Source organism: Aulonocara sp. 'chitande type north' Nkhata Bay, linkage group LG17, assembly GCF_057382095.1.
Source record: "Aulonocara sp. 'chitande type north' Nkhata Bay isolate Kocher_YH1m ecotype deep benthic linkage group LG17, A_spYH_male_GT1.1, whole genome shotgun sequence".
Classification (NCBI taxonomy): Eukaryota; Metazoa; Chordata; class Actinopteri; order Cichliformes; family Cichlidae; genus Aulonocara; species Aulonocara sp. 'chitande type north' Nkhata Bay.
Genome location: NC_141360.1, coordinates 32,739,209 through 32,751,148, shown reverse-complemented (window position 1 = coordinate 32,751,148; position 11,940 = coordinate 32,739,209). Strand labels below are relative to the sequence as shown.

General features: G+C 39.4%; 2 protein-coding genes across 2 annotated transcripts; both read left to right on the top strand.

The window, feature by feature from the left end:
• The first annotated feature begins 801 nt into the window (after nt 1-801).
• On the top strand, nt 802-6,861 carry pwp1 (PWP1 homolog, endonuclein). Its single transcript, XM_086269422.1, has 15 exons — nt 802-1,019; nt 1,159-1,217; nt 1,306-1,463; nt 1,550-1,635; nt 1,768-1,864; nt 1,992-2,102; nt 2,210-2,340; nt 3,394-3,464; nt 3,973-4,069; nt 4,175-4,236; nt 4,327-4,438; nt 5,363-5,453; nt 5,800-5,921; nt 6,014-6,119; nt 6,265-6,861. Exons 1-15 carry the CDS (start codon nt 954-956, stop codon nt 6,357-6,359), a joined length of 1,464 nt encoding a protein of 487 aa, XP_086125548.1. The 5' UTR covers nt 802-953; the 3' UTR covers nt 6,360-6,861.
• A 613-nt stretch (nt 6,862-7,474) lies between these two features.
• mrpl42 (mitochondrial ribosomal protein L42) lies at nt 7,475-10,736 on the top strand. The gene is made up of 5 exons (XM_086269424.1): nt 7,475-7,629; nt 8,065-8,128; nt 9,429-9,513; nt 9,713-9,873; nt 10,626-10,736. Exons 1-5 carry the CDS (start codon nt 7,551-7,553, stop codon nt 10,669-10,671), a joined length of 435 nt encoding a protein of 144 aa, XP_086125550.1. The 5' UTR covers nt 7,475-7,550; the 3' UTR covers nt 10,672-10,736.
• The last annotated feature ends 1,204 nt before the right edge of the window (nt 10,737-11,940 follow it).

The window sequence follows — 11,940 nt, the reverse complement described above, 5'->3', positions numbered from 1 at the left end:
AAGCATATTTCGTGTCTTACGTCATACATTTCATTTAGCCCTCAACTCTGATATGAATACAAGTGTAGTGCTCACATTAGTAAAATTAAACACGGCCATTATACTGAGATGAGGGGGTGCACCTTTAAATCACAACAGAAAGGCAAAAATCAAAGACTCAGCAAAAACTTCTCAGTGATACTTAGCAGAAGCAGCTACCTTAGAACGCCTCACAGCACTGTCTAAATTATCCTTAATTTTAATGGTCACCTGACCAAATAAACTCTAAAACCAGCAGGGATGTCAAACATAAGGCTGGGGGGCTTGACCTGGCCTGCAAAGACAATCCAGCCTACTAGACGGCTTTGGAAAATGTTAAGAATTTTTACTACTTTTTCACAGTTTTCCCTACTGATAAATAGCTCCCACGTGGCCATTGGTATTACACCAAAGTAAGTAACTGATAAACAAATGACAAAAGTTCCCTTTTTCACTACCTGCTATGGAAATTGTGTTAGCAATGGGTCCAGAGTTTTTGTGGGGGTTTTTAAGAGAACTCTTATTTACAGCTTATTTATTTCTTGCTATTTAAGTCGTGCTGACAGATTTCTTTCGTGTACTACAGCAGAATTTCTTCAACAAATAGTAAAACTGAAACATACTGTTGAAATTACACAATTTTTGTTATATAAATCTCAGGCGTTACATGTATAATTAAACTTCTTCAAAGTGGGCTTACTTTGACATTCTGCTTTTGAGGGATTCCTCTTAGAAATCTCAATTCAGAAGTCAAGTTTCTCTGCTACATTTTTGATCAGGCAGATTTTTCAACGCTCCTCCAACGCCATCAAGACGCGTCGCAGGACCCAGTGAAACTCACATGTACGCCCCCAGTGTGCGTGTCTGAGGTTAAATAGTCTTTTAGTGTGTAGTTTATAAAGTTTTGAGTACATAAACCGCACAGTTTGTTCGCAATGAGCTCCCAGATTACTTGTATCGGGTGGGTAAAACGAGGCGTTGCCAAGGAAACCCCGGATAAAGTAAGTAACATTAGCATGTTAGCCGACCGGCGGCTAATCTGTCAACATGGCAGTGCCCAAACTTTTACACGTATTGAACCTCGAGCAAATGGCACATATATTTTAAAATAATAAAGCCACTTTTAAAATTTAACTCTAGGTTGAGTTGAGCCAGGAGGAGCTCCAGCGAATCATCACTGAAGCGAAAGAAGAATTGGGGTATGTTAAAGGCTCACTGCTCCCGTGTATCCCATCACACTGTGCCTGCTGTCATGTACTTTTTGTTTACTTCTTTGAATGCCCCCAGGGAACTGGCAGCTGAGGACGAAGAAGAAGATGCTGAGGGTGTACCTGTTGAAGAGAGTGATACTGCTGAAGTGCCACAGGATGAGAGTGAAGAAGGAAAGGAGGAGGGGGATGAGCTAGCAGAGTATGGCCTGGATAAATATGATGAAGAAGACGCAGGTGAGGAAGGGGCAAGGTGCTCTTTGGTTATTTGAGTAGATTTGCCGCTTCATCCCATATCTTCTGGTGCTCTGCCTCTGTTTTAGTGACGGCTAATCTTGGTGACAGCCTGGCTGGACTCACAGTGTTCAGCTCTAATGAGGAGGATCCTTACATCACCATCAAAGACACAGTGAGTGGCCTCCAAAAATAAGTGCATGCATTCTGTGTTGTGCCTGAGGAGCTGCTATAAACTTTAAAACCCCTCATTTGTTTTCCAGTGCAAGAAATTTGTGTTAATTATTTTGGATAACTTCCTTCCTAGGACCAGTATGAGCGCGAGGACTTTCAAATCAAACCCACTGACAACCTGATCCTGGCAGGCAAAGCAGAGAAGGATTGCTGCAATTTGGAAATCTTTGGTAAATGCCTTCATTTACTGACCCAGTGGACAGATAACAGAGGATTGTCTTCAGCAAATAGAAGGAAGTTTTGTTCATTGGATACTGCTGCTGTGGCTTAAAATAAGCTAAATGTGTTACTTTGCAGTTTACAACTCAGAGGAGGACTCCCTTTATGTTCATCACGATATTCTCCTGCCAGCCTATCCACTGTGTGTGGAGTGGCTAAATTTTGACCCAAATCCTGCAGAAGGAACATGTAAGAAAACATCAATGATAAATGCAATTTAGATAAAGTCTCTTGTTTCGTTGTATAGGACCTTTTAGCAAGCACTGTCTCCTGTTTGTGTGTGTGTTACCCTGCAGCTAACTATGCAGCTGTGGGCAACATGACCCCTCAGATAGACGTGTGGGATCTGGATGTGGTGGACTGTTTAGAGCCGGCATTCTCTCTGGGGAGCAAAAAAGCCTCCAAGAAGAAAAAGAAGAGCAAAAAGGTAAAAACCTAATTAGTGGTTTTATTCTCAGCAAGAAATTGAACCCTCAGATGCCCATCAGAGTGAGAGTGTGTGAATTTCTATTGCTTTCCTTAAATCCTGAATTGATTTTTAAATGTAAATGTATTTTACCAGAAATATCAGAATCTCAGGTTAAAACTCACAAAACTATTTCAACAACTGCCAAACAACTAAATAAGGAAATGAGAGCAGGTAAAAAGATGTAAACAATGGGTGCGGATCCCCTCGTTCACCTGACAGCACGTACATAGACACGACATCAGGTGAAAGCTGACGTCTTACAGATTTGAAAGCTGCAGGTTTCGTCACTCTCTGACCAAAATTTACTGAACCAGCAACAAAAGAAGATCAAAACTACGCTTCACGTTTGAAAAACATTGTCATGAATTCCCTCTTACTTTCACTGTTTTGCTTCCACCAAGATAAAAATCACACTTCCTGCACAGCCCTCTCTCTCAGTGTACTCAGAGACCAGTTTACCGTCAAAAGTCTCCATTTTCTGCATTATTCATTTGCTCATTACGCACCAGTCTACCGTTGTGTACAGTGCTGTCGGCCGCTGTAACCTTGCTCTGCTTCACTTTAGCAGTATCAGATAATATTCATATGTTGATTTGTGGTTTTCTTCAGTTTTTGATCTACTGCAGAATATTTTTAAGGCGGTTATCTGCTATAAAAAGTCAGGACAGGAAAATCTTCATGTTTTTCTGTGTTTTATCCTCAGTTACTTTGACACAAAGGCATCTGCTGTGATGCTGGCACCTCTAATGAAGTCTCACAAGTGACAGATTTGTTTTTGTACATATAAAAAATATGAATATGTACTGATAAATGATCATAATTATAATATTTCTGACTGTTTGAGTCAAAATTGAATTGAATCGATTCAGTTATAGAAATCAAATAGATACCCAGCTCTAGTAGAAAGCACTATATTAGTACCAGTCCATTTAGTAAACTCTGAAGGGTTTAATATAGGTTGAGACTGAGTTGGTAATTAACGGTTTCTGTCTGTTCTTCTAAAAATAACAGGGGGCAGCAGCAGAACCTGTTGAGGGGCACACAGATGCAGTGCTGGATTTATCCTGGAACCAGCTGGCCAGGTCAGTATCAGATTGCATTAATATGCATTCATCCATTTTCTACCACCTATTCTCATGTGGGTTGCGGTGCAAGGAGTCTAAACGGAGATGAACAGGCCTCCGTTTACTCTCGGAAAATGGACCCATTTCTAATGGAGAGCCCAGATTTCCTGTAAATGAAGCTCATTTCCTCAGCTTGTATCTGAGCTTTTATTATTTCAGTCTCTACCCCCTGCTTCTTATCATAGGTGAAGGTAGGAAAGCAAGTCAACCAGTAAGCTGACAGCTTTGCCTTCCCAGTTTGGTCTCTCTTCACCACAACAGACTTAAACATGCTGCATCAGTTCATCTTTCAATCACACGATCCACTCTTCCTTCCACTTGTAAACAAGTCCCAGAGATACTTGAATTCCTTTACTTGAGGCTGAGAGATGTGCATATACTTTGTTTATATTAGATGCATGTGGTATAACTGTACGTATCTGTACATCAGTGGGTCTTTCCTGAAACACAGTCCCCTCTTTCTTAGGAACGTGTTGGCTAGCGGTTCTGCAGATGAAACTGTTATCTTGTGGGATATGTCTCAAGGCAAGCCAGCCAGAACCCTGCGCAGACACACTGATAAGGTATTCAATGAGAAATAAAAATACAATTCACAGTTTATATTGAGTGTTGCATTCCCAGAAATTACAGCATTAAGCTGCTGGGTAACAAACATGTTTGTCTTTCAGGTCCAGACGTTAACATTCCACCCGTTTGAAGCCCAGACTTTGCTATCGGGATCTTACGACAAGTTCGTGTCATTTGTTCTCCTCACCACCAGATTTTATAGGAAAATTTTGGATTGACAAAAGTTTGGAGGCTTAACATGTTCTCTTTACAGGACAGCTGTACTTTATGATTGTCGGAGTCCAGACAGCAGCTATCGGACGTGGAGGTTCAGTGGCCAAGTGGAACGTTTGGTCTGGAACCACTTTTCACCCTGCAATTTCCTGGTGAGTCCTTAAAACAACCTCCAGGATTCTTTAGTAGACAAGCTGTGCAGAACACAGTAAAATGCATTTCAATTTACAGAGCATCCCAAGTTTTCTAAGAAACAAGTGCTATTCTCAGCTCCCATAAAAGTGCCAGTGCTCATATTAAATGTCATTTGTTTAATTTTGGGGGGCATGTCTGAATATGCAAAGTGTCATCGCCACTGTTTGTAAGACAGTTTATTTAAAATTTCTTTACATACAAATTGTTTTTAACTGTAACAATGACTCTCACATCAAAGGTGAAGCTTTTGCCTGGGCCTGAAAAGGTGCTGACTTGGAATATTGCTATGCTATGACATAACATAACATAACATAACATAACATAACATGTTATGTCAATTTATCTCTTCAGTAGAGAGATAAATTTGGCATTTTCCCTATTAAGAAGTGTGTCACTCCCTTGGAATTTTTCAGGGAAATGTAAGGTGATCAGGCTTGGGAAGCATTTGTTCAGCTGACACAGAATGACCCATCTGTTACGCCTTCTCCCAGCACTGGTGCTTCACATTGATGTTTTTGGCTGACGTCCAGGTCATTTTCAGAGCTCGACCAGCATAATCACATGTAGAGATGTGGTTTATGCTAGGGAAACCACTTTTGTTTCAGTCGCATTGTTTTCACCAGACAATAAATTACAGATTTTTTTTTCTGCTCAGTTTTTTGATTTTTCATCAGAGGATGAAAAACAAAATTATACAAAAGCATCAAAGCTTAACCGCATTAAATCACATTCCTTTTAAAACCCGGCTGAGCAGCTGTGACTCCAGCTGGTGTGTGGTCATTGTGCAAATGACTTTGCGTATCTCATTCTGTTGATTTTGTCAGTTCTTCATAAGCTGTGTGCTTTACGTGTGGGGTTTTTTTTTTTTTCTTATTTTTCAGGCGAGTACAGAGGATGGTTTTGTCTACTGCCTCGATGCACGCTCAGATAAACCGGTGTTCACACTGAGGGCACACGATGAAGAAGTGTCAGGTGTGTGTGTGTTCAGTCCCTTTTTTCAGTTTAAACTCTAGAGAAGCTTTTCTTTTGTAAGAGGCTTTTTTTTTCTTGGAAATGAGTCATTTGGGAACATATGAAAGCATTCCTTGACATTATTCATACATACCAGAGAAATGTGGGAAAACTCGTGGTTGGCTTTTTTCCATCATCATCTCAAAACCACTTCCTTTCTGGAGGAAATCATGAAGACAGTTGGGTAACACTGAGGCTCTGTGATTTAGCCCAACCAAGTGGAGCCTTCCTTTCCTTGTGTTCTTGAAAAGATACAGTAATGACTGTGCTATAGAAACCACGCCTAACCCCCTTTGAATTCCTGCAGGGTTGGCCCTCAGCAGCCAGATTAAAGGATGCATGGTCACCTCTTCAGCTGACAAACATGTTAAGATATGGGACATTTTAGGCAACAAACCCAACCTGGTGCACTCGCGGGATATGAAAATGGTAAGTTTGTGGTGTGTTGTGGATTATTTTTCCATGTGTATAAAAAGTGGTTGTTAAAAGATGTTTAACCTGACTTTGTAACCTGTGATCAGGGTGTGCTGTTTTGCGGGTCATGTTGCCCCGACCTGCCCTTCATCTATGCCTTTGGGGGACAGAAGGAAGGTCTGCGAGTTTGGGATATAAGTGATGTTGCAGCAGGTAAAGTTAAATCATTTGTAAATCATGTGAAATTAGTTCCAAAAGCAACTGCACGACTTGTTCTGTGGTTATCTAAAGTGGCAAACATTTATTTTTGATGCTGTTTCAGTTAATGATGCTATAATGTTGTTGTGACTGCTTTTAGTGGCCGAGGTCTTTGGCAGTCGAGAACACTTGGTGGCAAGTACGGGATCACAGGCATCCAGCACTGCAGCCACATCTGACATGGAGGTCTCCTAGTGACAGTCTGGTTAAAATGGATAAACTGAGCTAATGTGGAAACACATCAAGCTGCCATGCTTGAGGTTTCTTTGTGGAAGCTCCACTGAGAGGCTGGCCAACCTTTGAAAACCAGGCTCAAAGGAACCAAAGAGCTCAGTTCAGCCACATATGAGGCCGCTGACAAGAACATTTAAAGACTTGTTCAGGAAAGTCGAGGAACAGTTGCTCTTATATTAATATAAGTGGACTTCTTTGGATTTTTGAATGACTGGGTGAAATTTAAAATCAAGGCAGTTTTTTTTTAATGTACATTACCAATGTAATATGCTGCTTAGATTACTTTCTCAAGAAAGCCATGCACACTGATCTGAACAGTGGTTTTATACCCTTTTCTGCTAATAGATAAAAATTTTGGGGGGAAAGTCTGTACAGTTATTTGATTTGGCTCAAGTGTAAAAATAAATAATTAATGGACTCATCCAACTTTCATATATTCAAAAAATAAACACAGTTCATTAGATTTGTGTTGATTTTGTTCTTTGGTTTTCAAACCACTTATGAACCACTAGATGGATGTGTATGGATGTGCGGTGTTTAAATATTTATGTGGTTGTACTGTACATTATTAGCCTGTAATCTTAAAAAAAAAAAAAAGTAAAAGACTTTCTTTTGGGTTTTGTGCTAAAATGAAGTGCATTTAAAACTGGACCTAATACTAAGAATATATGGAAAAGTAACCACCTATAATGTAAAGTGTGAAACGTAAGAATTCATAAATGTTTCCGTTTACTGTTAGTCACCAGCAGGGCTGAGTAGTAACAGACTATGAGCAATCAATGTTTTTAAATGATATTAAAGAAAAACATAGAAAATAAAGGTATCACAAGTACTACATGATGCATGTGCGCACTGGGAATTTGAACTGAGAGTATTTGTGGGGATCCCAGGGTTCAATTGTATTTTATTTTAAACAAAACATTTCTAAGATATTTAAAAATATTTTATGTAACAGCATGAAGTTCAGTTCATTTTGGAGATTTTGAAATAATTCAAACATGTTAGATGTTAAGTGCATGTTAAGTGCAGGAGTTACAAATAAAGCCAGAGTAGAAATATTGAAGGAGATGGGTGTAGCAGCGGAACCATTGAAGCCGACTCAGAAAGCAGAGACGGAAATATTACAGTGTTGCACATACAAAATAATGAAGCATGGCGTCGGGTCGTTTGTGCAGACTAAACAGTCTCCTAACGCGACTCTCCGGTCGCACTCGGTTATCGTGTGTACAAAGTAAGTTTTATGCTTTATTTGTCATCGTTGGCGGTCATGTGAGTTTACAGATTTAATGGTTAACAGCGATGGCAGCGGTGAAAGCTAACAGGCTAACCTTGACAGTTTAGGTGGCGAGTCTGACTTCACTGTCCAAAGCACAGTGTGTCTGTACAAACAAACAAAACAAAAAAAACTCGCTACGAATAATTTAATATATTACAAGTTTACACGTTTCCTAGTGACTGTAAACGTACCACATGTTGGGCACAGTAGCAGCATCATGTCTAGTATCTGTGTTTAGTAGTTCCTGCTGCTGCCTCCATCCTTGTGTTATGGTCTCTAAGCTTTCAGAGTTTCATTTATAGCTAAGAAGTTGAACCGTGTCCATTTGTGTCATTAGTTGTCTGGACTTGTGTTACATCTGTGTTGGTTGTGTTTGTTTTCCTGCTGCAGCTTGTTTGGTCCCAGCTCGCCAGAAGTCCAGTGTTGGTACTACTTCTCTTGATGGACCTGAATGGTTTGTATTTGTCAAATTAAGATGAGATGAACAAAGACGAAAGTAGTTAGCTTACCTTGTGGATTAGAATTAGCATTGCGTGTTGTATTGTCCAAAAGTCTTGAGCAACAATTTATTTCATTACTTTAAATTTTGACTCCAAGCAGCCAGATGTAATGTGTTGTCATTTTTAAAGAGGCCTCAATTAGTAGTTCTCCTTCTTTCTGAAGAACTTTGAAAGTTTTTCTTTGGTCATTGGTGCCTTTTTCACAGTAAATTCACTCCCTTTCTTATGCATGACATAAGGAAACATAAATTCCTTATAAAGACAACCAACTCAAGGGATGAAGTGTATCCTTAAAAGATCGAAGGAAACTGAACAAGTGGAGAAAAAATCCAGCAAAGACTTGACACAGCATGCCTCGGTCGATCCATCTACTGTTCACCAGTGCCTCATCAGAAATGGTTTCAGTGGAAGTTTAGTTCATTCTTAAGGAAGAGAAAAGGCTGAAGTATGCCAAATTACAAAAAAACTGGACTGAAGATTTGTGGCATCAGGTTTTATGGAATGATGAATTAAATTTTAAATCTTTGGTTCAAATCATCATCAATATGTGCAGAGGAGGTCAGGAGAGAAGTACAACAGCCACTGTGGAGGGTCTGTCGTTGTTTGGGGGTGTTGGAGATCTTCTCAAAATAGAACAAACAAACTCAGAAAAGCATCATAATGTTTTGGCTTACCACATAATACTGTCAGGAAGGAGTCTGATAGACAACGGCTTGACTTTTCAGCATGACAATGATCCCAAACACACTGCCAATGCAGAAAAAGTATGGCAAAACACACAATGGAACACCATCAGTCATGATTGGCCTCCCCAGAGCCCAGACCTCAACATTATTGAAGCAGTGTGGGATCATTTTAATGGCTAGTGAAAGAAATGCAGCGAATATCCAAAGAAGAGCTTTGAATTTCCTTCAAGAAGCCTGGAGAACTATTCCTGAAGAATATTTAAAGAAATTACAAGAAAGCTGCCTAAGTGAGTTCAGGCTGTGTTGAAGAATAAAGGTGTTCATACAAAATAATGACTTTCAAGCCCATTAGAATTGTATAAACTTAACAATGGTTTACATATTTCCCATTTAACTAGCAAAATATAAAGAATTTGTTACTTCAAGACTTTTGCAAAGCACTGTAGCTGCAGAAATATGTAACATTTTTGTAGTTGTGTTGTTGGAATAATTAATGAAGTTTTAAAAAAAAATGTGACAACTACTTAAGTTTGACATAGATACTAATCTTTCAAATTTTTGGCTTTAGTAATGTGGATATTGGTGTGACCTCAGATGGAAAAACCATAGTGTGCTACCATCCCACTGTGGACATTCCCTATGAGCTTACCCAGGTAAGGCACTACTGTGCAGGTTTCAGAAGTATTCTGGATATAGTTTTAGACCTGTTATTATTTTATAACAAATAAACTTGAAGTATCAGACTTACAGCCATTAGAAATGATGTAACTGTTCTGTGCACAACAAGTGAAAAAGCTTCAGGATTGCAATAAAACGCCGTGTATTTACAAAACGGGAAATTAATCTTTGCAGCCTATAGAAAGACCAGACCCAATGGCCAACCAGGTCGAGACGCACGACCAGGTTTTAAAGGCCCACCTCAGCAAGGAGGTGCTCAAGGACAACGGCCCCACAATAGAAGAGCTGAGCAAGATGTTCTTCACTACAAAACACCGCTTTTATCCAATTGGACAGTAAGTACACAAGTAACACACACATAGGCAAAGGTCTGTGATGAAAAGGTTGGTGGGAGATTTGCCCCTATGTTCTTCATCTGGTCTCCCTTTAGTAATTTATTGTTGATTTATTCCTCCAAAGTTTACATTTGGATCAACAAGATGAATTATGTATAGAAAATTGTTTATCTGGATATATCTATGTTACAGGTATTATTGGTATTGCACAGTCCCGATCAAAGTTTAAGACCACTTGAAAAATGTTTGAAGTGATCAGCAATAACGGTGGAGCTACTTATTACTGAGTTTGGGTTTTCTGTTTTGGGGTGATTACAGGTCTTTTGTTTTTTTGCATGCTCAAAAAAAGGTTTTGTCTCACTGTCATTTCTTCTTGTTGCATGTGGAAGCTCTACCTGGAACCTTGTTACTATCCAACCATGTTTGTTTGTAATTTTTCAAGTGGTCTTAAGCTTTTCATCACCATATTTACTGGCAAGCTGGAGGTCAGAAATAACATATTGAAGAAATTTCCCTTGAAAGTGGGTTACTCAACCTTGTTTCGTCTGGTTTGCTGATTTAACAGTGTTAGCACAGCAGATTTAGATGAGTTGCCAACTTTGATGAGGAGACTCTGTCGCTCCTTCTGTTGTTTTTATTCATTGGATGATTGTGAAACTGTAAAAGAGCTGAAAGAAAATGTGCTCTCTCTTTAAAAATGCCTCTGTACTTGTTGTTCTGTATTGATCGTCCTCTGTTTTTTTTGTTCACAGGTATCGAAGGCGACGCATAAATAAGGACCCACCGAAGGACAGATAGCTACCAAACAGCAAATGATATCCTTCTGTTGTCACTATAATGTTAAATAAACTGTTAAATAATAAGTTAGTAGTTACTATTTTTTTATGCAGCCACTACACTGGACTTCACAGTTGCAGTAGAATTTTCTTTAGACTGATGATATAAAGCAGGGGTTCTCAAGTAGCCTGGCAAGTCACACGTGTGTCTTCAGAGTTTCCAGGTGTGCAGGTGTATAGATCCATATCAGATATTGTGATGTCATTATGTTGGCTAGCAGCCACCTACCAACCTCCTTTATGCACATGTAAACACCTTTTATAAAGGTGTCGTATCATTTTCATTTCATGATGGTAGCATCTAGTTCATATCCCTGAAACTTTAATTATGAATAACGATTTATGATGTCAATGTGTTGCCTAGCAACCAAAGAGTGTTGTAGCAACGTAAACATAATGAATGAAAATTAAATTTACTATATTTGTGCTCAGCAGACATTTAGTTCTCATTAAAGAGGTACGCTGAACAGCTATGCTGAAAAATATAGGAACCCGTTAAAGAGACACTACTTCTGCTACCTAACTGTTAGCATAAAGGACAACGTGTGTGGGGAAAGTGAATCACTTTCAAAGCACAACTACCTGTACAACACAGCAGCAGAAGAAGAGGGGAAAAGTTCATTCTCTTTAGGATGTATTTTGTGGGTGAACTGTGGTCTGAATGTCACCCGCTTGAAGCGGGTTGTGGCAAGTGATGAGTGTGTCAGTTTTAACGCAAATGTCATAATGCACCTCACATCTGATCCACATTTGGTAGATCTGTGGCTATGATGTGTCACTTGGATAAAAAACGTTCTTCAGTCTGTTGGGCAACAGGTCAAACAGATAGTGACCAGGGTGAAAAATGTCTATATTGATTTTAAGGCTTTTTTAACAACATCTTGGTTTTGCAATCTTGTTGAGTGTAACATAGCAGAAACCCACTCCACAGAGCTGAATTCTCCACCTTTCTTTAGCCTGCTGTCCACACACTTAGATTCCAAAAGATGCATCAAGGCAACTCAGGATTTAGTGCCTAAAATTCTTTGACACGCAGACTAGAGGAGCTGAGAATCAAACCATCTATCTTCCAGTTGGTAGATGAACTCTACAGTGGGGCAAAAAAGTATTTAGTCAGCCACCGATTGTGCAAGTTCCCCCACTTAAAATGATGACAGAGGTCAGTAATTTGCACCAGAGGTACACTTCAACTGTGAGAGACAGAATGTGAAAAAAAAAAATCCATGAATTC

Coding starts and splice junctions, on each gene's coding strand:
- pwp1 (XM_086269422.1), top strand. CDS start 954: ATGAGCTCCCAGATTACTTGTATCGGGTGGGTAAAACGAGGCGTTGCC. Junction 2,341..3,393: donor AGAAAAAGAAGAGCAAAAAG/GTAAAAACCTAA, acceptor TAAAAATAACAG/GGGGCAGCAGCAGAACCTGT. Junction 6,120..6,264: donor TATAAGTGATGTTGCAGCAG/GTAAAGTTAAAT, acceptor GACTGCTTTTAG/TGGCCGAGGTCTTTGGCAGT.
- mrpl42 (XM_086269424.1), top strand. CDS start 7,551: ATGGCGTCGGGTCGTTTGTGCAGACTAAACAGTCTCCTAACGCGACTC. Junction 8,129..9,428: donor TCTCTTGATGGACCTGAATG/GTTTGTATTTGT, acceptor TTTTGGCTTTAG/TAATGTGGATATTGGTGTGA. Junction 9,514..9,712: donor TTCCCTATGAGCTTACCCAG/GTAAGGCACTAC, acceptor TAATCTTTGCAG/CCTATAGAAAGACCAGACCC.